The sequence below is a fragment of the Podarcis gaigeae genome (assembly GCF_964106915.1).
Source record: "Podarcis gaigeae genome assembly, chromosome: 10".
NCBI lineage: Eukaryota > Metazoa > Chordata > Lepidosauria > Squamata > Lacertidae > Podarcis > Podarcis gaigeae.
Window position 1 is genome coordinate 25,513,559 of NC_139686.1, and position 26,337 is coordinate 25,539,895.

At 41.1% G+C, this 26,337-nt stretch overlaps 1 protein-coding gene across 5 annotated transcripts in view; it reads left to right on the top strand.

Annotated features, from left to right (window-relative positions):
- CRY1 (cryptochrome circadian regulator 1) overlaps positions 1-13,550 on the top strand; it is a 32,087-nt gene extending 18,537 nt beyond the window's left edge. For 2 of the 5 annotated variants that reach the window (XM_083700368.1, XM_083700372.1), the window contains exons 4-14: positions 933-1,117; positions 3,146-3,234; positions 3,918-4,058; positions 4,159-4,470; positions 5,657-5,808; positions 5,908-6,110; positions 6,886-6,987; positions 8,165-8,260; positions 9,432-9,506; positions 9,588-9,695; positions 12,870-13,550. In XM_083700368.1, coding sequence (XP_083556494.1) covers positions 933-1,117; positions 3,146-3,234; positions 3,918-4,058; positions 4,159-4,470; positions 5,657-5,808; positions 5,908-6,110; positions 6,886-6,987; positions 8,165-8,260; positions 9,432-9,506; positions 9,588-9,691 — 1,459 coding nt within the window. In that variant the 3' untranslated portion in view covers positions 9,692-9,695; positions 12,870-13,550. The remainder of the gene's footprint in view (positions 1-932; positions 1,118-3,145; positions 3,235-3,917; positions 4,059-4,158; positions 4,471-5,656; positions 5,809-5,907; positions 6,111-6,885; positions 6,988-8,164; positions 8,261-9,431; positions 9,507-9,587; positions 9,696-12,869) is intronic. The other 3 variants (XM_083700369.1, XM_083700371.1, XM_083700370.1) reach the window with 3 other exon arrangements.
- Positions 13,551-26,337: the final 12,787 nt, after the last annotated feature.

Below are 26,337 nucleotides of genomic sequence, written 5' to 3' on the forward strand. Positions count from 1 at the left end.
GTAACATAATATGCAATATATATAAGTTTTAGCAATGATGTGGGAAAAAATCATTACCATATTTTCCATGAATATGTTCCTATTTATGAATGTATTCATAAATATTGTCACATAATGATTTGGTTCCATACCAGTCAAATTTGGCAGCTTACTTACCAGTGTTTTCAAAGTGTGGAAAGTGTGTTCTATTTATTTATCGCATCTTGGAATACTCAGTATTCACAAAAAATAATAATAATAATTTCCAGCTGGGGAGGAAAAAAAGCTGCCCCAAAAGCTGTCCTTTGAAAGCAGTGCATGGACACCAAGCTTCTTTCTTTTGCAAAGCACTCCCAGGCAGTGCTCCCGCCTCCTGTTTCAGCCCTAAGTCTTGCGATGGTACCAAAAGATAGATTTTCCTCCCCTCTCAATCACCTGATAGGGAGAGGAAGAAAGAAGGAACTTTTTGGGAAATTTCAGCGGCTGGGGGGGGGGGGAGAAAACCCTTGGACTCTGCACTTTCACACATCAGCTGACCTCATGAGAAGCATCAGCCGATGAATAGGTGGGCATAGTCTGGGGGAAATGGCATTGCAGGCCAAAATCGGCTCTTCATTCCAGATGAAAACTGCAGTGTATGGCTTTCACTAGTTTTCTTGTCACCTTTTTATAAATATTTCTTGTCTAACTTATTTCTATCATTAATTCATAGGTTGGTTATTTGCCTGGGTGGTAATGCTTACACTTGCAGTCTAATACAACTACAGTGGTTGACTCTTTAGGCTTTTCTGTGGACATTTGATAAAGGAATGTAAGCTCTGTAACTGCAATATAATGGGACTGTTATTTGTAGATATAAGAGAATTCATGTCAAGGGTAAGAAAAATTTGCAGTTTCCTACAGTGTTTTGTAACAACATTACCTTAAGTTAAAATTTTCTTCCATGTTTTTAGGATTATAGAATTAAATGGAGGACAGCCACCCCTTACCTATAAGAGATTCCAGACTTTAATAAGTAGAATGGAGCCATTGGAGATGCCTGTAGAAACTATTACTGCGGAAGTAATGTCAAAGTGTACCACTCCAGTTTCTGATGACCATGATGAAAAATATGGTGTTCCATCTTTGGAAGAACTAGGTAATCCAAGAAACTTCATTAATATTCTTCCCACACTACAAAAATAAATGCCAGTATTTTTAATGGCCCTTCTGTTGTACTGTCTGTGTTCGTAGAAAATTGACAATCAGGGCTGCACACAAAAAGTCTGTCCCTGGTTTTCCCTCAACCTGTGACCAAAGGGATTATAAATCCCTGACACTGTAGCTGACTTGAAGAAGAATAATGAGCAAATGCTGTTGGTTAGTTAGTATCACGTTGATAGAAATATCCTTAAATCAATTCAAATTGAATTAATTAATTCATTAATTCAATTTGAATTTCAAGAGAAGCATTTTTCCTAATACACTTAATTTATTCTCCCAGTACTGTATTCAAGGTGGAGTGTCTAAAGCTAGAAACTTACAAGAAGAATGAATAATCTCTCTTCGGAGGACACTTACAACCATTGACTTAAAAAAACTTTTATTATAACAGAAAATAGACCTGGTTTGCTATTTGACAAGAAATATGAGTAAGACTGTAAGACTTTGTAGGGGATCACATACCTTTTATTTCAGTTAAATACAAACATTTGGTCAAAGGATATCAATCTAGATGCATGGGCATTAGAGACCAATTATAAATTCTGTATTCAGCAATTCTTGGAATCATAGCATTGAGGTGAAAGGGATCCTGAGGGTCATCTAGGCCAGTGTTCCCCAACCTTGGGCCTCCAGATGTTTTGGACTACAATTCCCATCATTCCTGACCACTGGTCCTGTTAGCTAGGGATCATGGGAGTTGTAGGCCAAAACATCTGGAGGGCCGCAGGTTGGGGATGCCTGATCTAGGCCAACCTGCTGCTATGCAGTGCATCCATAACAGATGGCCATCCAACCTCTGCTTAAAAACCTCCAGTGAAAGAGAGTCCACCACCTTCCAAGGGAATCTATTCCACTGTTGAACAGCTCTTAGTACTACTACTACTTTTATTAATGCTATATCCATATGCATATAAGCATTTTTCCCCATAGCAGGGTTACTTCTGAGATGACGAATGTAAAATTATTGTTATTAATCACCTTCCACATCCCTCTTAAGGAGATGTACAAAATATAATAAACAGCTAAAACAATTAAAAATAACAAGAAAATGTGTTTAAAAAGAAACCTAGTCAAAATACGTGAAGTTGATTGCTATCGTTTATCCTTAAAAATTCTGAGGGAAGCTGTTTTATTACGAAATGAAAACAGCTCTCTGTTGTTCACTTGCTAGACATTATTGCATTACAGCAAACGTTTCAGACACGGCAATAACAAAATTTGGGCTGTGTTCAGTGGTGCCCTTCTATTTTCAGAAGCCCATTTCATTCAACAGAGACCTCTAATAGTGGTGGTGGGGGGAGTGATTTTTGTAGATTTCTGCACCCTGTAAACCAGCTTTGGAGAGTTAAGAGACCCTTGGGTAGTGTGTTGAAAAACAGCTGAAGGGAAATGGGGAATCACCTTCTTTCCCCACATCAGCAGAGACCTGTGGTATTCAGAGAGTACAGTCCTACCTTGGTTGACGAACGCCTTGCGACTCAAACATTTTGGCTTCCAAATGCCGCAAATCCGGAAGTGAGTATTCTGGTTTGCGAACGTTCTTTGGAACCCGAAGCCATCCTGCAGCCAATCAGAAGCTGTGCCTTGGTTTCCAAACATTTTGGAAGTCAAATGGACTTCCGTAACAGATTCCATTCAACTTCCGAGGTACCACTCTATCTGCAAATGGAAGGAATCATTCCATATGTCGAAGGGTACTTATGGATGTAGCCACTTGTCTGTTAATTAGAAAAGGAAATAAAAGATCTTTATTAATTTGGTGGGTAAATATGTAGCACTTTTGAAGCCATGCACATCTTTGGAATCTTTTTGGAACCTAGAAGCTTGTAGTATTTGGATATTTCCCCCTCTGTTATCCTTGATTTTTAGCATTGATATGCTAGCGAACAATTTCTCACTTGGGAAAACGGGATTCTTGACAAAATTGTTTGGCTGCTATATTTATAATTATTTTATCTTGCAGGTTTTGATACGGATGGATTGCCTTCTGCTGTTTGGCCAGGTGGAGAAACAGAAGCTCTTACAAGATTGGAAAGACATTTGGAAAGAAAGGTACATTCACTAGCCTTAACAGACATCAGTTAATTGTGGTTTAATACCTTGTATAGAGGTAAAAAGGTACTGACTAGCATCTGAGGATTTCTATGCTACCTTTCAAAACACATCATCCCATGAAGGCTAATGTTTGGTACAAAAACTAACTAAAATAACATCAAAATATTAAATACTAAAAGACAAAGAGCAGCATAGAACAAAGTAGGCCAACAGACAAACAATTTAAATTGTACCCACCATTTCCCAGAAAGATGAACTGAAATAAAAAGCTCTTTCACACCTACCTAAAAAGCAGATGGGGAGGAGTGAAATGTATCTCCCTTGTAGAGGTGATCTTCCAAATATTCTTGTTAACTCTTCTAAAGAAATATAATTCAGCTACTTGTTTATGCCTTTATTAACTGGCTCAAGCATATGGCCCTTGAGGGAGGTGTCAGTATTGTATTGTCGCTGTATTTTCACATAGAGTTCACCTTTTCTCAGTACCTTTTGATTGAAGACCAATTGTTGCTTCTAGAATTTACAGGTAAATAAACTGAAGCTGGTAAACGTCAGTGGTTCCAAATTCTGAAATCTAGGTTTGCCATTAGCTGTTGCCAAGTTTCCATTTTTAAAAAAGTGATTATAAGGGGGAAAAAACCTGAATGAAAAATGTACATAACCTTTTCATTTTTCTTAAGGCTTGGGTAGCAAACTTTGAACGACCACGAATGAATGCAAATTCTCTTCTTGCAAGTCCCACGGGACTTAGTCCTTACCTACGATTTGGCTGTTTGTCCTGCCGCCTGTTTTACTTCAAGTTAACAGACTTATACAAAAAGGTATGAACCAGCCAACTTGAACTGTCAAATACTCATTTAATAATAAAATAAAACTTTTGTTTTTTTAAAAAAGTAATAATTTATTTTGCTATCATTTCAGGTAAAAAAGAACAGCTCTCCTCCTCTTTCTCTCTATGGCCAGTTGTTGTGGCGTGAATTCTTCTACACAGCAGCCACTAATAATCCACGCTTTGATAAAATGGAAGGCAATCCCATATGTGTGCAGATTCCATGGGACAGGAATCCTGAGGCTTTGGCAAAATGGGCAGAGGGCAGGACAGGATTCCCTTGGATTGATGCTATTATGACCCAACTACGTCAGGAAGGCTGGATCCACCACTTGGCCAGGCATGCTGTAGCATGCTTCTTGACTCGAGGCGATCTGTGGATTAGTTGGGAAGAAGGGATGAAGGTACATTTCTTTGTTCCTTAATTGATGACGATTTTTCTTTTGTATTGGCATTTTAAGATTTCAGTTTGATATTTTAGTTATGCAGATATTTCTAAATTTCAGGCAGCTTTTGCTACACAACCTATTTATACAGAATATGTTGTATCTAGTGCTGTATTGTTGGTTTTTCTGTTCATCAAGTTATATATAATGGTATTAGGCCATGGTATTTGTCTCATCCTTTGAATAAATACTCTGAGAAGGCAGTCCTAAACACACATACTAGGAAGTAAATCCCACTGATGATGGAATTTACTTCTGAGTAAACATGCTTAGGATTATACTGTAACGGTAGATATTGCTATGGCTTTAGAGTGGAATTTATAGCCCCTTAAAAAATAGTGAACGCTATGCGCTACTTGTTATATAACCTAAGCAAGGCTAGCTAAATAGCATCATCTAGTGGAGAACAGGCATTATTACATGCCACGCTCAAAGCTTCCTATGTGAATTTTCCTTTTCTTTACACTGCTCCCTCCCTCAAAAACAAATGCACAGCTCTAAAGCTGTTGAGAATAATACCATGAACATCTGATCCCGTGGACTGTCTTCATAGCTGCAACAATATGAGCAGTTGCTTGGCCCAGTGCTTCTAAATCAAGTTAAGACACTAGCGAAGGGGCAGCATCTCCCACTACTGCCTTGCTTTCAAAGAACTGAACGAACCTATTATGTTCACATTTATTCAGTACAGTACGTATCTTATATTTAAGCCAGGTGAGCAGGCAACAGTGTCCAGGCCAGCAGAACAGTCTAGGATCACTCCTTTTGCAGTGATGCCCATCTTAAGATCTCCTTAGTTTTGTTTCTCATTTTTAGTCTTAAGTTTATGTATATGAGCCACTTTGTGCTTCTGGTGCAGATGAACTCACCTAGATAAAATTATTACTGCTGATTAAGCACAGTTTGGAATTCGGTTGGGTTCTGCTGCGTGTATCCTCATATTCCTTGCCTCAACGGATTTGGAACAAGAATTTACAGTATACGTTCCTATGCATTATGTCAAGAGTAGGAGTTTTATGTAACTCGTCATAGTCATTTTAGCAGCCATGACTCTGATGGCTTTGTCTTAATGCTTCAAAACTGTACAGCATTGAAAACGTATTTCTCAAAAACTATTTGGGCTGACAGAGTTTTTGTTTTAAAGGTATTTGAAGAATTGCTCCTGGATGCTGACTGGAGTGTGAATGCAGGCAGTTGGATGTGGCTGTCCTGTAGCTCCTTCTTCCAGCAATTTTTCCATTGCTATTGCCCTGTGGGCTTTGGCAGAAGAACTGACCCTAATGGGGACTATATCAGGTTAAGTACCATTGCCAATTATTAGAAAAATTAAAGGGTTAAACAAGCTGTTCTATAAAGGACTTGGTGACTTAAACTTTTTCTTCTTTTCTTTATAAGACGCTATCTGCCTGTACTCAGAGGGTTTCCTGCAAAGTACATCTATGATCCTTGGAATGCCCCCGAGGGTGTCCAGAAGGTTGCAAAATGTGTAATAGGAGTGAATTACCCTAAACCAATGGTAAATCACGCTGAGGCAAGTCGCTTGAATATTGAAAGGATGAAACAAATCTACCAGCAACTATCACGATACAGAGGATTAGGTATGGTAAAATGTTTTGATTTAGAGAAGTTCACTTCTTTCTGTACTTGACTGCTTCTCTATAGCCACAGGGCCCAGGCATAATGAGTGTAACTAGGTGATTGAAAGGATTGGCAAATGAAAGACTGTTTCTCTTGTGCATTTCATTCATGTCAACTGTTTTATGTTGAACTGTTGTGTTAAATTTTGTGAACCACTCTATAAAGGGTTTATCCAGCTAAGGTATACTCTGAGTAGACCCATTGAAATCAATGGAATTACATAACTCAATTGATTTGGTGAGAGTACTCTGAGGATGACTTGACCAGATGCAAATCGGAATTTTTCAATGATCCATTGGATTAGATTTTTTTAAAACATGGAGTTGGATCCATTTTTTAGTCATAGTAAGTGTCTAACTTAGTTGGATACAGCCCATTGCATTCTTCTGTCTGGAAAGAGAAAATGAACATCCATATGAAAGGAGAATTTGCTGCTTTTACGTACTTTCCAGATACTGATCTTGGTGCTGCCTTTGTGCCCCCCCCCTCCCCGGTTCCTGCATTTTTAAAATCTTTGTATTCGAATTCAGACTATGTTCTCATGCCTGGATGAACAGTCATAAATTTAACAATACTGCCAATCCTTGTAATTTTCTTCTATGATCTGTTTCTTGGAGGACCTAATTTTCATTTTGGATGAAATACAGAAAGCCCACCAGCAGAATTGGAAAAGATAGTGACTAAACAAAAATGCATGTTCTTCATTCTGATGCTAATGTATTTTGTTTTGATTAGGTCTGCTTGCATCAGTGCCTTCTAATGGGAATGGGAATGGAAATAGTGGCCTAATGGGATATTCACCAGGGGAAACCCTTCCTAGTTGTACCAATGCCAGTGGTAAGTTCTACCTATTCTTAATAAAAGTAGGCTGGGAAATAGAAAGCAGTAAACTCTACTTAAGACTCCAATGACATTGTATTGTTTAGCAAATCTATCTTACCAACTTTCAAAAATTAGAACTTCAATAGCATATGGTCATTATTATTCATAATCACTCAGTTAATAGGTAAAGTGGACATCTACACACAGACTACAGATGGGATAGGGTTTAATTCACTCCACAGCTTTTGAGGGAGCATCATGCCTCTTATCTCAGCACCTGGACTGGAACACAATTAGCCAATAGTCAATTACTGCATTTTCCACAAATAAATGCGTACTGAAGGCAGTTTAAATAAGTAGTTTCCAATAAAGTACATAACCATAAAAAGTTAAAAGAACTCCAACACAACACTAACAGTCTAAAAAAACAAACCAGAAAGGCGAAATGCAATGTTTTCATTTTATTTGTACAGCATCTATTATACTGATAACCAGTTGCAGGTAGAGATCCTTTCCACTACAAAAGGGGAACTCTTCAACTTTCTTAGTGTTTACATCTGAGTATGTAATATGTATATATAAATATTGATAGCATATATATTAATAATGTCATAAAATACAGTTATGATGACTAAATATTTAATAGTTCTTTTCAAAATAATATGCAGATGTAGTTCTACAATACAGTATTTAGAAATCAGGATTAAGGCCTTTTCTATCTTGGTTACTTTGAACCTAGATGAAAGTACTTGCAAGTCATTGTTTGCATGTACTAAGATTCCTGTCCAAGTTCAGTTAACATGCGAAAGTAGAGATTGCACATGGATTTGGTTAAGAAAATGGGCTATGTAACTAGCACACAAATACACATAAGGAGCTCAGGCAGTTTAGCATTTCACATGCTGAAGAAGTTCTCATAGCTTTCAGATTATAATCTTTAAAACCAAACAAAAATAGTTTGGGGGACTGACCAGAAAGTCTAATTTCTTGAATGGCAAAGGAATAAATGCTTCCTTCAGGCAGGATCATAAATGAATTGGCAGTCTAGCCAGAAATTAATTTTATTGTGATTGTGGATGTGTCTGCATTGCACTGGGACAGAGATACCATTAAAACAAATTTACTATTGATAGGAAGCCTGTACCTTCCCAGAAATGAGTAGAGCTAACCATGCAGATTTGTGTTCTTCCAGGATCTCAAATGGGAACAAATGAAGCCCATACAGGAAGTGTTCAAACATGCACTTTAGGAGAACCTCATACAGGAACTAGTGGAATTCAGCAGCAAGGTAAGACAACATTGCTTCAGTTTTGCATTAAATTTCTCAGAAGTCTAACTTATTCCAATACTTTGGATTATACCAATTGAACATGGGGAATGAGGGGTTTCCTGCCATGCCGCCTGTAATTATGTGCACCTTGTCTCTATCGGACAGGTTCCTTTTAACCTTCTTTAAGTGAATGTATCTCAGCAAAAATATCTGGCCCTCTCCAAGAGGAACCAAAATAAAGTCAAGAGAACTTCATGCTGAAGCATCAGAGTTTGTAAATCAAAGAAAAGTTTATCTCCCACTTGCCCCTACAAAGTTTCAGATGCTTTTAGTACCAATTCCCCGGCTACCCTCTGTGTAAGTGTGTTGTTGAGGACCAAGGTGCAAGAGGAAGAATTCTAGAAAATAAATGGGACTTCCTCAAGTGGGATTTGCATTGCATTGCCAGCAATCATACAGGTTGTCATTTAGAGAGAGCTAAGTATGCCTGAATAATTAAGCACTGAAATCTCACTGGCTTTAGAAAAAGTGAGATAGTTCTGTCAGTATTTATCCACCCATATGCTGGAGTTCTACAATTTTCAGCTATGCAAGTTAACCACAGATCCCAACTGGAACGGTGGAGAAGGAAATAAAGCAGGAGGAACACATGGGACTTCAAAATTTTAGCCTCTTAGGTATGCACACAGCCAAAAGCTATTCCTTGGGGCCAAGGGCACGGGCTGCAACAAGACTAATTTTTAGATTTCCCTATGTCATGGGTAGGCAAACTAAGGCCTGGGGGCTGGATCCGGCCCAATTGCCTTCTAAATCCAGCCCACGGACAGTCCGGGAATCAGTGTGTTTTTACATGAGTAGAACGTGTGCTTTTATTTAAAATGCATCTCTGGGTTATTTGGGGGGCACAGGAATTTCTTCGCCCCCCCCAATATAGTCCGCCCCCCCCACAAGGTCTGAGGGATAGCAGACTGGCCCCCTGCTGAAAAAGTTTGCTGACCCCTGCACTATGTATTCACCAAGCTTAGACACCTACCTTTTAAGATTTATGTAGCTTACACAATTGACAGCCCAGTTGGAGGCACTTAAATTAAAATGTATTATAATTGTATGAAGAATTTCTAGAACTTTGATCAGAAATATTTATTGCAGATCTATTACACATTTCAAAAATATTTTAATGTGTTTTTAGCAGGTTACCCTCAAGGGAGTGGTATTTTGCATTACGCTCATGGGGAAGGCCAGAAAACACACTTAATTCAGCAAGGTAAGTTCTATAAACATGTGTGATGGCATTATCTGAAACTCAAATAGATTCTTAAAGTAGGTCTTTGGTTTCAATTTGCAGGAAGAGCATCTCTTGTTGCTGGAATGTGCACTGGGAAACGTCCAAATCCAGAAGAGGAAACTCAGAGCATTGGTCCCAAAGTCCAGCGACAAAGCAGTAATTAATTGGGTAAAAATAAGAACTCTGAAGGAAGATATTAATGATAGAAAACCACATGCTGATGTCAGAAGGAAAAACTAAACATGCCTCCTGAATGGTTAAGAACATAGCTTCCATTAGAGGAGTGGACCAAATATCATTGAACCTAACATCCTGCGTGGCAGTGGCCAAGAGTCCTGACAATTCAGTTTATGCTTTTAGCAGTTGCATGGGACTACCATATGACTTGTATTGCCAGTTCTGCTCCATTTAGCTTAACTTGCCCCCACCCCTTAAAACTGTGCATTAGCTTTGTCTATTTTTTGAGCTTGCTGAGTGATGATAACCATCCACTTCAGTCATCAGTTATTTGTGTAACTTTCTTTGAGCAGGGAAAGGGAACGATTTTGTTTAATTTGACTCCACTCATTCTTATGCTCTTATGCATAGTTTTTCTACTGAGAAAGTGGAAGTTTCATTTCATTTATTACCATTACATTATACAGTTGTCAGTCCTGCAACTTGTTTTTTTCCTCCCTAAGCTGCAGCAGGTCTAAGATACTGTCCTGTTGGCAGCTTCGAATCTGCACCCCCATAAATATTCATGTTCTGCTCTCCCCCTTTAGAGATAATATCCAAATGCATACCCAGTGTAAACACTGCACATAGATTTATCTAGGTTGGTTGCAGTATTTTTCTGTAGTTCTTGCACGTCTTTATGTTGCTGCAAATCTGCATCCGTAGGCCTATGAAGTGTGCATTTAGAATAAGTAGCCATGCCTGTTCTGAAGCATATTTTGTACTGAAGCAGTTACTCTGTTCTAGCCTGTTTAGAATAGCTGGGGCCATGTGTTTTCTTCTGCAGCTGTAGAGCAGGGTTTGGAGCAGTTAACAGAAAATTATTCTGTACAACAAATTACTTAAACATCCGCATAGTTGGGAAATCTCCCCTATCTTTCTATGACGACCATACCAAGAACCCTAAATATTCATATAACTGCTGAGTGTTATCAGCTGACATAGAAGGGTTGAACAGTTTATTTTGCTGTATTTTTCTCTGTATGCCTGAAATATTTATTGTAAGTATGAAGAATTGCTCCAGCAATTATGTTTTGATGTGTCACCTTAGTTCTGAGTTTTGTTTAAAATACTGTGGCATTGTGATCTGAAATATGCCATATCGGTATTATGGATAAACATATTGTCAGACTTCACTTAACATTGTGCTTCCATCAAATTCAATCCATTTTACCACTCTACACACTCCTTTGCCTCAATCGGCAGCTTCTTGACTAATTTACAAGATATAAAAACAGCCATCTATTTGCCCTGCACTATTTATATTCTGTTCAAGTTTTATTGACTCCCTCCTTTATTTTACACTTTGAGGCACACCAAAGGTTGTAGGGCTATACCTCAGTGGGAGAGCATCTGCTTTGTATACAGCAGGTCCCAAGTTCAATCTGGCATCTCCAGGTAGAGCTAGGAGAGAAACTGTGAAAAGCGGCTGCCAGTCTGTAAGCAATACTGAGCAAGATGACCAGGTGCTCCAAGTATAAGGCAGCTTTCTGTGTTCCTAAGATCTAGACTTATAGGTCAAGCTCTTATGGCTAATTTTGTCATATTATCTCTCCAATAGGCCTCTAGAAAAACTTTACTTTTGTGAGTTACTGAAAGTTTAACATAGCATTGTGTGGATCATGTAAAATTTGGTAGCTTACACAAGTACTGAAGATTGGGAAAAAAGACCAGTCTGTTCTTCTTAAAAACACAAAAAATGCATTCTGTAGCTGCCCATTATATTTGGAAATATTTTTTACCTACTCAGCTTTCACAGCAAATATTTGGCTGCAGTCCATCACACACTTCCCTGGGAGTACGCCCAGTTCAACTCAGGGGGGCTTATTTCTGAGAAGACATGCATGCAATTTCATTGTTAGTTTGCAGTGCATGTATGTCTATGGACAGTTGTCTTTGCCTCTTTTTCTTACCTGTTATTTTTTGACAGGGCTGTTTACAATATAAAACACAAAAAGGTATAGCATAATAATGATAAACATAAATAATAATAAACATAAATAATAAAAATACACATAATTACACTCACCCATTTAATAAGCCACAGATCATTTAATTAGCCAAAGGCCTGGGAGAAGAGGAATGTTTTTGCTTGGAGCCTAAAGATACATAACAAAAAAAAGTGCCAGGGAAGCCTCCTTGGGGAGAGCATTTGACAAGTGGGGCGCCACCTCATAAAGGGCTCATTCTTGTGTTGCCACCTCCAGACCTCTTGTGTAGGAGGCAGATGAAGAAGAGCCTCAGGTGATAACTGCAGGGTCTGGGTCAGGTCATATGGGGAGAGGCAGTCCTTGAGGTACTGTGGTCTTGAGCTGTTTATAACTATAGGTCAGAACCAGCACTTTGAATTGGGCCCAGAAACTATTTGACAGCCACTGCAGTCGGGCCAAGGCTGGTGTTATAGGCTCAAACCATCTTGTCCTCGTGAACAACCTGGCTGCTGAATTCTGCACCAAAACTGGGCCTAAACTGCGATTGAAATGGATGTAGAAAATTTGTTTCCTCCAAGAGTGCCTAGATCTGGTCTGCGACCACTCGTTGAATAACCTTGCCCAAGAAGGGGAGGTTGGTAACTGAGCAGTAATGACTTAGATTACTTGAGTGGTTTTACCACTGCCTCCTTCAAGTCGTCAGGGACCACTCCCTCTCGCAAGGAGGCATTGATCACCTCCCTTGCCCAGCAAGCTGTCCCATCCCTGCTAGTTTTTATCAGCCAAGAGGGGCAAGGGTCCAGAACACAAGTGGTCACCCTGACAGATCCAAGCACCTTGCCCACAATTCATTGAACATAACAGGATTAGACAGTGCTCTGGACATCACTTACTTGTGTTCTGAAATTCCCAAATCACCATTCTTTTTTGTTTGGACTTCCACTGCCAGCAGGAAGCTACACATTGTAGTCTTATGGCACCTTACATGCAGCACAACTTATGCAAGTGATGAAGCAGTCATTAAATTAAATTATGAACAGACAATGTATGCAGAAAATGTGATTCATTACATATAAAAACATATTAACAAATATTAAAATGTATGCAAGGTATGGTAACAAGTTTCAGAAAGAGAAAACATATAATATTTATTGAGAATTAATTCCTAATGGACTGATTCATTTTTGTCTTGCAGCTTTGCTGAAAGAGAAGGATCCACACCCTAAAATTTCAGGGCAAAATTATTTCACTTCATATTGGAATTAAAAGTTTTTGTGAGAGTACTTGTATTAAAATGTGCATTTTCATGCATTTATTTTCACACAGTCTGAATGGTTGTAAACAAGTATGTTTTTTAATGCATTGTTTCTAACTGGTATTTCTATGGTTTTTAAACTTTTAATGACTCACAAAGGGGAAATAGAGAATTGTAAATAAAGCATTTGGTGATGAATTTGGTAACTTACTGTAAATATAAGCATTCATGATTAGTGATAGACTCATCAATATATTTTTGATATTTCATGTATGGCTTTCAGAAAAGGCTTTAATTGGATGGATATAAAATGGAAACTGTCCAGACAATGATGACCTTGATCATTTTTAGATTTAATATTTTTAGATTCGGGGCAGGATTTTTGACCCCTTTATGAACCAAACTGTCTTTTCAAAATGGTCAGCTCTTATATGTCTGTGTATAAAATACAATAGAGATGTTACTCTATGAAAATACAGCTGTATATAAGTCTCATATGCCAATATTTTGTTAAACTATGAAGTTGTCATGTCTGATGTTTTGTCCTTGTATTTCCCACTGCCTTGTTCAATCACAGTGAGGATGCCCTTGTTAATAAAAATGTATATACAGGTTGTTTCATTTAAGTCTTGTTTTTGAGCAGATTTTGTATTGGTCTAGTCAATACCGTTTTTAAGAAGTGCTAGCATACAAGTTTTGAATTGCTTATACCTTGTGTTTATAGAATTTTATAGCTTCAAATAGCATTTGAAGAGTTTAATCACCCTCACTAGCTATTGTCCTAAGCACCCACAGCCAAGGAAGGCACATATCTGATAGCTAATCCTTTACTGACAAAAGTGCGTACTTAAAGCAACTCTCACAGTGCTCCAGAAGTCCAGTTACTGAACTTAAATATGGAACATGTTTACTTCTGATATTTTGCCTCTTATAAGGGTAGTAGTTCCTGTTATTCCTTTCACAATGAGTCCCTCTGCATTTCTTTTCTGCATTCAGCTGGAAGCAGGTTTATCCCTGGTTCCATATGGCATTTGTGGCAATGCTATCTTCTACATTACTATCCTGCCAGTGGTACCTTGGGTTACATACACTTCAGGTTACATACACTTCAGGTTACAGACTCCGCTAACCCAGAAATAGTGCTTCAGGTTAAGAACTTTGCTTCAGGATGAGAACAGAAATCATGCTCCGGTGGCGCGGCAGCAGCAGGAGGCCCCATTAGCTAAAGTGGTGTTTCAGGTTAAGAACGGACCTCCGGAACGAATTAAGTTCTTAACCCGAGGTACCACTGTACTTGCTCTGGTTTTTAGTAGTAAATATTTGCTTTAGTACACAAAGAATTTAAACAGGATATAAAAATGGCAAACATTGCCTGTTTAATTCCTGGGAACAGGTAACATATTACAGTGGTGCCCCGCAAGACGAACGCCTCGCAAGACGAAAAACCCGCTAGACGAAAGGGTTTTCCGTTTTGGAGGCGCTTCGCAAAACGAATTTCCCTATGGGCTTGCTTCACAAGAATTTCCCTATGGGCTTGCTTCGCAAGCGCTGCCGCCCGCCAGCATTTTAAGATCGCCCCGGACAGCGGAGAAGTCCTCCGCTGTCCCGGGGTTTTTAAAATGTGGGCGGGCGGCAGCGAAGGCTTCGCTGCCGCCCGCCAGCATTTTAAAATCGCCCCGAGAAGTCTCCGCTGTCCCGGGGGCTTTTAAAATGCTGGGGGACGGCAGCGAAGGGTTCGCTGCTGCCCGCCAGCATTTTAAGATCGCCCCGGGACAGCGGAGAAGTCTCCGCTGTCCCGGGAAGGCAGGCAGGGGGAAGCAAAGACTTTCGCCCCCCGCCGGCCTTCAGAAGAGGTCGGGGGACAGACTGTCCCCGGACCTGGTCTGAAGGCGGTTTCCATAGGAACGCATTGATAGATTTTCAATGCATTCCTATGGGAAACCGTGCTTCGCAAGACGAAAAACTCGCAAGATGAAAAGACTTGCGGAACGAATTAATTTCGTCTTGCGAGGCACCACTGTACAAGAAATAAAATAGTAGCAATGCAGGTTGAAATGCTCCTGGTTAGTTCTATAGTAAAGAACAGGGAACTAGGCCTAAATCTGGTATGCAATTCCCAAGTAGCTGATTTTTTGAATTTAACTGTGACACCAGTGCAGCAAAGTGCAACCATAAAATATAGTGCAAACATCATAGAAAGGTGGAGCTTTTCTCTGTCACCAACTGCTTCACAGTTCCACTCCTCCATGCAAGGTGAGTTAATACCACTTTCCCAGTTCCCACATTAGAGGTTAGCACTGCAGTTGCACTTAAAGTTAGAAAAAACACTGCAGCCCAGGTCTTGAAACATGGAGGACTCCCAGGAAAACCCTTGAATGCAGTAGTTTTTGCAACCATTTTGTCTGGATTCTCCAGAAAACCAGAATAAACTACTTAAACACCAGTTCTTTATGGTTTATTACTATCCATATAAATCTTTAGGAATAATAAAAATCCATTGAATTTATTTGTTAATCTGAATGGTGAAAGTAATCAAGCTTTTTGCGGAGTTCTTTTTTTAAAAATAAAATAAAATCAAACCTCTGTTCTTGTCAATTTGACCTATAGAGGGTGCTCCAAGAGCTAAAGTATGATTTCTTCTTCTTCACCTCATACATCTCTGGGATAGCCAGCACTTTTGTAAACAGTATACAAACAATATGCCCAGCCAGTGCTCTATAATCTAGATTCAGAGAGTAACTTCAGTTCATCTCTTGTGAAGAGCGAAAGAGTGCATCTGATGGTCAATATCTACCTTTCTGAAGGGGATGTGAAAGCCTGCTTTCATCTTTAATATAAACAAGAATGAGTGCCACAGAAGGAAACACTTTATTTCTGAGAACCGCAGGTCTCTCCCCCCCCCCATCTGTCTTGCAGTGTGGGGAAGTGTTTTTTAAACCATTCTTAAATTGTAAGCCAGAAAGTGTTTTCTGTTCTGCACGGTAGTAGTTTATTCTACTAAAAGGGCACTTGTGCATCCCTATAAGTAATTGCACACCGTACATGCAATTGGATCAACACTTACATCCCAGACCTGCTAATTGGATAGAGAGTTGACGCTTTTTGTTACCACCTGGAGAGAAATCCCTTATTTGTAATGAGAACAGTTCCTTATAATTTGTTTTAATATATTTTTGTCCTGCTCTTCAGCCAGAAAGGGATCTCAAGGGACTTACAAAAAAATAAGCAAGCTGCCTTTGGCCCTCCCTGCCCTCAGCCTTACCGTTAAATTAACAGACACAACACAAAAGGGGGAAAGATGAGGAGGGAGGAGGAAAAAAGTAATCTTTGGCACCAGGTCTTAAAAATTACTGTTCTTAGAATGTTCGGTTGGGATGGGACAGTAAATAAAATGGATCCATTGTTAATTGTGTGGCAAGTGTCAGTTAACTGTTGCTCTTCAAATAGCAGCTTTTGACAGCTCCCCTCCCCTCACTTTTGTTTTTTCTAATGTCTAGACACTTCCTCTCCTCCCTCAGGTCTCATTTGTACCCAGCATTCTATGCCCCTCCCTGCTACCTACACATTTGAATGAACAGTCAAGATGCATCTCTTTGAAAGTCTGTAGCATCCTGCTAAATGCTAATCCTAAAGCAGAAATCAAGGGAAGTGGTGAAGTTTTCACCTTTTGACAAGACCTTACAAGTGACCAATTTAGCAAGCAGTTTCATAACACGCGTGCTGTAGTCCCATTTTGTAGGTAACAATTTCAGGTTTCAGACTCGAAAGAGGAATAGAAGCTGGATTACAGGGGACTCTGGTGTTCATGCATGCAGGTTCTGTACAACATCCACCCACTGTTCTCTTGAAAATACAGACCCATATTTCCCATTTAATTGAGATTTACCGTTGACACAAAATATCTGAAGTCAAACAAAAACAGCAAATACTGATTAAATGGTGGAGGGAAAATATGGAATGGCCTTTTGATGAAGGCAACACATGGACACTAACCCCCCCCCCCCAACTGCATGCATGAATCTGAATACCCTTAAGGCAGTAGCAGCTCCCAACTTAAAGCAAAAACCAGTGTCCTCCCTTTTGTATGCCCCTCCAGGTGTGCTAGCAGTATGCTGATCTGGTTCCTATTGTGCTACTAGGTCCTGCATTCCCCCATTGCATTATTCGTTGCTCACTGTGCACAAGGAGAAGAAAAGCAAAGGGCTGGATCAAGAATACACAGATGCTTTTCTTTGGTGCTGGGAGAAGGTGCTTCATCATACTGATTATGGAAGGGAGGAAGAGATGAGTAACATTTTGCAATGGCCGCTTAAAACAGGTGAAGCCTGGGAAGATGGTAAAACACAGTGGGGAGTTTGTGAAATTTCCAAGTGTTCCCAATTACACTAGCAGAGCCTTAAAATAGTACAGTGATTGGTTCAGCATTTAGCTTTGATACTGATTTGCTACAGCATGCCTGCAGATTCCTTATTGAAGCGATGCTTAGAAGATGAACCATGGGCAATGCCATAATCCATACAAAATAATTTAGGTTTGGGAAGTACAAAATGATGGAAGCATTAGTCTGGTCTTCCTTCTGTGCATCTGGTGCAGTAAGTAGTGGTGGTGAAAGATAGTAATTGAAATATTCAGCTAACTTCCATTGGATTTAGTTTAATGTACCAAAAAGCAGAAGACTGTAATATTTGCATTTGCAAAATTAAAGGCTGGAATAATTGACTTACCTGGGAGTGTGAGCCCTATCAAACTCAGTGGGACTTCTTTTTGATCAGACATGTCTTGGGTTGCACTGTCCGGCAGCTGTTGACAACCCAATTCATTAATGCAGGACAGAGGATGCAAGAATATCGGCAGCTACACACAGTAAGCATCCCTCCTTCCATCATTATCTCTAATATGTGCTAATGACTCTATAGCTAGATAGAGGAGACTGAGTAATTCTGATAGGCCCCTCTGGCCAAGTAAAACTCTTAAGATTTTCATAATTAAAATCCATACAGATTTCATTAATTGAAGAAAATGAATAGACTTCCCCTGTAATTAACTCCTTCACTCAAAAGGCTAAAAAAGAAAAAAACCAAACAAAAACATAAAAGCAGTTGCGGTCATGTGGTATTAAAGTTGAGCATAAGATAACGGTGTGCTGTTTCACTCTCACCAGTCCCCTCTAATTAGGACCACAATCTCACTTATTGTTCAAAGTCTTAACTGCGAATGGTATTCGAGAGATGTTTTACATTAACTCACAGCAGCCAAGGTTCAGCTCATATGGACTTCAGGTTGACACAGGGGCCACAGCAGTAGATTTTATTTTATTTAAATTATCTATTTCCAATGTTTGCTTTGAATACAGAATCCAGCATCCTTGATCATTGGCTATACCAGATGAGGATAATGGAAGTTGTAGTCCAACAAATTTTGGTTGCCCAAGATCAAGGAAGGTCGTTCTATGACATACTTATTTGGCAGTGTCCAGGCCAATGAAAGTGAACAGTAGACAACAGAGAGACTCAGAGAAGTTGCTGTGTTAAATGTAGGAAGGGGAGTGAATGAAAATGGCCAGCAGGGTTGGTGGAGGGTCACAGGTTCCCCATCCGTGTTTGCAGCAAGCAAAGGGGGCAGGAATCAAAGTTGCCCTAACAATTTGAGGGAGAGCAGCAGTGGCACATACCTAGTCCTTTCTCTGCTGTTGTCTACTCTCCACTTCCTCACTTCCAAGAGGGAACCCTCCAAGTTGGCACTGCTGTCCCAGTGTAGGCAGTATGGTTGCTCTAGATGAGGCCATAGTTCAGTGATGCAACATTTTCCTTGCATGCAGGAGGTCCCTGATTCAGTCCCTAGCATCTCCACGTGGAGTGGGGAATGTCCCTTTTTCTGAAACCCTGGGCAGCTGCTGCCAATCAACGCTGATCATACTGAGCTAGATGGACCAATTCATTCATACCTCATGTTACGGACGCTTCAGGTTACGTGTTATCAGGTTGCGGACCGCGGGAAACCCGGAAGTAACCCGTTCTGGGGGTTAGGGTTAGGGGGCGCAAATCCACGGGTTACTTCTGGGTTTTGTCACTCGCGCATGCGCAGAAGCGCCAAATCACGCCGGCACCTGCACAGACGCGGCACTTCAGGATGCGAATGCTGCAGGTTGTGGACGTGCCTCTGTCACGGATTACATCCGCAACCCGAGGTTCCACTGTAGTCTAGCTTGATATAAGGCAGAGCCCTATGGGTTCTTCTTTTAAGAGCAGTGCTCAGACTTGCAGCCATATCATTTGTTTCATTTACTTGAGGCTCTCAGATCAGTGAGAAAGTTCTCTCTTTTTATGATCAATTATTAATCAAAGCAGTCTAGATTTCACTGAAGACACACAACTTTATGCAGCAAGATACAGCCACCCTGATCCAGGGAAATTAGGCTTTCACACACATATTGGAGAACTGCATGCAGTGATCAGATACTTACATGAATATGGAAGTTGTGGAAGGAGAATTTCCTCCCTCCTCCCTCTAGCAGCCACCCCACCCCACCCCACCCTTTACTGCTCAGGAGGTCCCTCTGATGCCTTGGGGCTAGAGGTACGAATTCTAATGCATGCCCAGCTACAAAGATCAGTGAAAGGTGCATAGGTGACCTCCGTATTTGGGTTGGTATTCCATTTACTCTTTATTACTTACTTGATAATAGATGGCAACAGTGGCGTAGCGTGGGTTGTCAGCACCTGGGGCAAGGCAAGTAATTTGTGCCCCCTAACCCGTGGATTGCGCCCCCTAACCCGTGGATTTGCGCCCCCTAACCCTAACCCCCAGATGTTGTGCCCGGTGCGGCTGGCCCCCCCTGCACCCCCACGGTATGCCACTGGATGGCAAACAGAAGCACAGTGGCTAATTGCTGCTTAATTTCTACCTCCTCCCACCCAGAGGTCCTGTGCCTTTAAGAAGTCTAACAGGCAGAAATAGAACAGGTGAAGCTTTTCCAATCACTGCTTTTTCATGTCAGGAAGCTTAATGGGTTTCCTGTCTCATAGTGCTAGAATGATGCTGTGGCAGGAGAAGGTGAAATTTCAGTGATCGGCAATTGCCAGTCAGGAAAATGGGTGACCCAACCCCTTTTCATTTAGGGAAGATGGGATCTAGCTGTTTGTGGGACTTGATAAACACTAGCAGCTCTATAGCACTAACCGCAGGCAGCGCTTTAGAAAGGCAAGAGATACTGTATAGTGATGATGCTGGGGAAAAAAGAAAAAAAAGAAGAGAAATTGGGGTCAGGAATGAAAAATACAAAAGATGAAAGTGAAAAGGAAGCGCTGCTGACAGAAATGACTAAGGCGAGTGAAAGAGGTGTATTATAAAGAACATCTATTTTAAAAATATTAAAAAGGAAACTGATGCAAAGTCATACAGTGTTCCAGAAACACAAGTGAAAGAAAATTTGTAACACTAACAGGAGGCAAAAAATGAAAGAGATGTTTTCAGAGTTAGTATACGTGGCAAATATTTCCTTTCCTTTTTTACTCCCTTTATTCTTTAGAAAAATACGCATTTAGGTCACAGAGTCTGTAATGCACTTTCTCCTGCGGGGTAAGAGGAGAGGATCATCACTGAGGTCCACCTGGCCTTTGTCCTTTGTGTTAATTCAAATGAGACAACATAGCTCAATATGAGCACATGTACAAACCTATAAGTGACCTGTTCGCCACCTCCTCAGTCCACCTCAGGCATGTATCGTGTGGAGAGCCGGCCCTACCATGAGGCAGAATGAGGCCTTGGGCAGGAAATACTATGGGACACAAAGTTGACAAGAGTTAATGCAACCATAAATGCAGCCTCATTTGCAGTGGAGACCATTGTCTTGGAAGCACAATAGCAGGGACCATTAAGAAAGTAACTTAAGGAGTTGATTCTGTTATTGTTCTGGATGGCAGCTGATTCTAATTGGCTGGAGATTGTAGTCAGCTGGGAGTTAGCTGTGAGGAAGACTGTTATTTGATCGTTGGAACTGGAGGGAAAGAGAGTTCTGAAGCAGTTTTCCTCATTTATGTAGGCTTGACCTCTAGTTTACTTTTCCTCAAGTTTCTATTCAGATTATGAAGTATTATTAGTTTCTTTTTTTTCTCTGGACTGCCAGCTTTATTCCAGTCACCCTGCTAAGTGGGAGAACCAACTTGTCCTTCACCTCAGACAACAAAAGGCCTTTGCCTGGCCTATAACTGGGAGGGCTGCTTTGTGAGTGGGGCTGCTGTTTCCTGTGAGGGAGAACATGGCTCTGAGCAAACTGAACTGATGGTTGACTAACAAAGCAACTTCCTCCAAGGTTTGTGGGCTGACTTGCCCTTCAGGTCAATAGTCGCCACGGCAGGCCCTGACTGGACTCGGAGTCCTCAGAGGATGAACCACACCACAGACCACAGGCCAAGGCTCTGGAGGAGCAGGCAGGACCCCCTGGAACCAGAGCTGAGGATCCCCTTAAGGGAGATCCCTGCTGAAGAAGGCTTGGGGTTGTCTGGGGAAGAGGTGGGCTCACCCCCAGCCCTCCAGAACAGGAGTGGCAAAAGGACCAGGCTGCAGAACGATGGCCTAGCATGTGCCTACAGCCATTGTGCGGCTCGTGAGTAAGCAATCCCTGAAACACCTTCGCTACAAGCAGCTGGGTTTGGGGTTTGCTCTAGGAGGCCAGAGGTTTCCCTCTTGAGTCTTCCAGCTGTTGAAAATGCCACAATCTTCTGGAACCTTGCTGCTTATTTCCGCTCACCTCTCCTTGCTGTCCTGTACCTTGCCTGAACTCCTCGTTACATGACTTTGCCTCTGGATTATGTTTTGAACCAAGATGGTATTTCTGTGCTTAACCTTGGTTTGTTTGGCCTGGACTGTACCTGCAGCCCTACCTATCTCTGGGAGCGTTTTGCTAAGAGGCTTCCTTCCACCTCCTGAGACTGGGACCCTAGCACTTGAAGTCACCCACAAAAGTTTGATTTTGTGACACAGATTGGTGAGTACAGTAAATAAATAAAGCTACAGCTGTATGCGTGTCTATTTTGCCCTATACTTCAGGGATGGGGAACCAGTGGCCTTCCTGATGTTGTTGGATTCCATCTCCCATCAGCTTCAGCCAGCTTTGCTCATGGGCCAGGAATGATGGGAGTTGGAGTCCAGCAAGGTACGGAGGGCCACAGGCTCCCCATTCCTCCCTATAAATGTTCTGTGAAGATTTAAAGCTGTATAAATCATCTTAAAAGGATAAGTAGTTATCTCTCTTGACTCCTTCTTGGTCTACACAAATGTCCTATTTGTCCAGTCTAATTAGTGTCAGCTTGTACAGGTGTATAGCATCTGGAGCATATCCAATTAAATGAGGGGACTTTTTACAAAAGAAAACAGACCAGGGCGGGAAATTCTGAGAAGAGTGACTGAGAGCAGAGGCTGAGAAAAGGTTAGCTGAGTTTCCTGTTAAAAGCTCCTAATTGGCATGAACACTGTTTGCTCTGAGGCAAATCCTTGAACAGGAGTGTGGTGGTCCTGTAACTGGGTTGTATGCTTGGGGAAAAGCATGTGGGGTTTTTTTTGACACCGGATGGGCTCTTAAACAAATTGAGGAACTGTAATCCTTTTACTTCGCTAGTTTGTAAAAGCAGTTTACCAGGTACCTCGGGTTAAGAACTTAATTCGTTCTGGAGGTCAGTTCTTAACCTGAAACTGTTCTTAACTTGAGGTACCACTTTAGCTAATGGAGCCTCCTACTGCCGCTGTGTCGCCGCTGCATGATTTCTGTTCTCATCCTGAAGCAAAGTTCTTAACCCAAGGTACTATTTCTGGGTTAGCGGAGTCTGTAACCTGAAGTGTCTGTAACCCGAGGTACCACTGTACTAGCTTTTGTCTCTCTCTACTGAAATACGCTTTTTGTGTCAGCTTTTGCCATATGTTTTCTGCACAGTTTGTCTGTGAAAAGTGGTGGACCAATAACCTCAACCTATGCAGTTTTGAATGGTTAGGGTGGCATGCTTGTGGCACTTGTTATATTTGTGTTATATGCTAAGGCATTTCTTCTAATAAATAGAATCTTACTGCTTAATAATAATAAATTACATAATTAAATACTTTGATATACTGATTAGTTATTTGCATTTCTAAGTGGTGTGTCCATAAAACCAATCCACAGAAAATGGGGAGATAAAATGATAAAAAATATCATTAAAAACTATTCCTTCAGTGATAGGTTTGATTTCCTGCACCTAAGCGGCTCATGCTGGCTGCACTAACCTATTTCCCCCCTTGCTGCTTCCCTGGCCTATGAGTACATTCCCACATACAGCACTATCTCTGCTAAACAAGAGCATTTCATCAAAAGTAGAAGCTCTGATGAATAAGCAGTAGTTAGGGGACCTGTCCAAATACCTAGGACTTGTACTTAGATATGGGTGAACCTGTCAATTTTGGTTTCATCCAGTTTCTATTTTTTTCCAGTTTTAAGTTCAGTTCTGCACATTTCTGCAACAGTGTACATTGAAAAAAAAGTTCTCATGAAAATTTACCAGCATTTTAGTGCAGATTTCTCCCAATGTACACATTTTTGTGTGCAGTTTCCCCTAATATTCATTTTTATATTATTTTCACTAATGTATTTTTATGCATTAATTTTTTTATACATTATTTGTTTGAAGAACTGAATCGCAAAATTTGCAGAAGTGTGAGTTTCAAAGGATACCTGTGTTTTAGTTTGCAGATTGTTTCGGAAAACATGATTTAGGTAGATTCACATTAGAATTCAAGCAGAACTGAATTTCTCCCCTACTTGTACTATATCCATCTGCCTGCTTCTAGTGGCCCACATACTGCAAACCACCTGCAAAAACCTAAGCTGGATGAGTACAGACTGTACTTGGTATATATGCTCAGTTGGTTAGAGAGCAGTGCTGATAATGCCAAGGTTGCAGGTTTGATCCCTGTGTATTCCTGCATTTCAGGGGGTTGGACTAGATGATAATCAGGGTCCCTTCTAACTCTGTAATTGTCCTATGATTCTATGAAATAGGGAGCTTACATCTTTCATGAATTGTATCCTTTCACATCTTCAAATACTGTACTTCAAACTCTTCCAAAGCAGATTTTCATGGCACAAAATTGCCTGATTATTTTGCACACTGCTCTCCCCCTTCCCAATCAGGCTATAGTGAAAATATAGAGAAAAGATAATGTCTTTACAATACCAACTTCCTAAACATAATAAGTTCCATAAAGGGCTTAGGTATTAATATAAAATTCTAAGCCATTTAAAAGCGGTGGCAACTTAATTCTGTTTAATCTTAATGCTCTTCTGAATGTAATGTTTAACCGGTGTGTGTGTGTGTGTGTGGTACGTATGCATATGCAAAGCAAATACTCCAAGATAAAAAAAGAACCTCACCAGGAAGCAGCCAAATAGATCCATTTTCTGTTTTATAGTGTTAAAACAGGGCCCTGCAGATACTGTTGTACTCCATGTCCCATCAGACCCAGTCAGCAAGGCTGGGGATGATGGGAGCTGAAAATGAACCACATCTGGAGGGCTGCTGTTTCTCCATCCCTGCATTGTGTATGCGTCACTGGAGTAATCCACTCTTCTTAGTGAGAATGCATGTTTTCAAGGTATTCTTTTATAGAGGACTCATGAGCTTGTGGCTCTCTGGGGCTGGTAGGAGTTGCAGTCCAACTGCACCAGGAGGACCACAGGTTCCCCATCCATGCCAATGCCAGTAGAGGCTGCTCCATTGGAGTAAATGGGGTGCCCCTTCCACCTCAGTCTTGATTCTTTCAAACCCACCTGCCTTCTTGCTTACAACCAGTTCAGGGAGTGGCATTGGCTCCCAGCTTCCTCCTACTTAGTCTTAGTATTACTCTTTTCGAACTCAGCAGAAAGGAGGATGACTGCAAAATAAGAACTAGTTGCGTCTGCTTGTCATGGGCTCTAGCTCCATCTGCTGTTAGTCTCCATGTCTTATACCTTACTAGTCACCACTGGCTAACTACCCCTCTCTGATGTGGATACCATGCAAATGTGGCTTGAAATGCAGCCGGGGAAATGTTTTAAGCTGCTAATGTGAACATGCTCTTAGAGTGACGTTTGTAGGAGGAGGCAGATTAAATGAGTCAAGGTTGTTGGTTAAACCACAGAGCCTAGGACTTGATGATCAGAAGGTTGGCGGTTTGAATCCCCGCAATGGAGTGAGCTCCCGTTGCGCGGTCCCTGCTCCTGCCAACCTAGCAAGTCAAAGTGCAAGTAGATAAATAGGTACCACCCTGGCGGGAAGGTAAACGTCGTTTCTGTGCGCTGCTCTGGTTCACCAGAAGTGGCTTAGCCATGCTGGCCACATGACCCGAAAGCTGTACGCCGGCTATAAAGCGAGATGAGCGCCGCAACCCCAGAGTCGGCCACTACTGGACCTAATGGTCAGACCTTTACCTTTACCTTTATGTTTACACTGTTCCTCCTTTGGCATGTCCCTTTAAAGTACCTGGAAAAGTTCTTATTATCTGGCAAGCTTATCTGATGTAGCTTTTGCTTGTCACCCATGGTTAAGCTTCAGTGGAAGCTAATCAAGATCAGAAAGGTTAAGTGTTCTGCTCTGTTCCTGTGGAATTCTATCTATGAGATGAGGCAACTCTCTGTGTTTTTTTACAAGACCCAACAGGTCACATATATCGCCACCCCAAGAACCCAGCCAGCCCCAATGAGGACAGAATTCCAGTGAGCTTCCTCTCTGAACCAATGCTGAGTTTGACATGTCAAGAAAAGCTTCTTATTATGGATGCTTTAGTTTAGTTGATATTCCTACATTGCAGGCAGTTGGAATAGATGACCCTCAGGATTCTTTCCAACTCTACAATTCTATGATGAACAGCTGGTCTCAAGGGTCAGCATGGCCTTCAACCCAGCAGGGGCCATTAACAAGTCCGCTGGACTGGCTGCAGTGAGGCTGTAGACTCCCTGAGGGTGGATGGGTGGGGGTCCATAGGGGATGACTTGGCAAAGGCCCTAAAAAACCTGAGTTCAACTTACACTGCCAGCTGAGACTATGGACCTTAAGCTTCCTGAATAAGAAGGATGGGGGATCAGGAGGGAGAAGCCAAGCTATTGTATGCAGTTGCCTCTTCTCTGCCCCGTTGTGCAAAAAACAAAACAAAACCAACAGCACCAAAAACCCATTCATTCCATTTTGACTGCCTTTAGGGTATGTCTAGCTGAAAGCTTCCTGTGCTCGTTTTTGGTGCCTTAACACAGGAAGGGCAGAAGGTATATTCTTGGGGTTATTTGCAGAAGATTAGCAAGACATGCTGATTCCCAACAGGATAGCAGTTGTAGCAACAGCAAAGACTAAATCTCCCCCACTAAATTAAACTGCTGAAATGAAAGCTTAGCTGTGGGGAGGGGAAACCA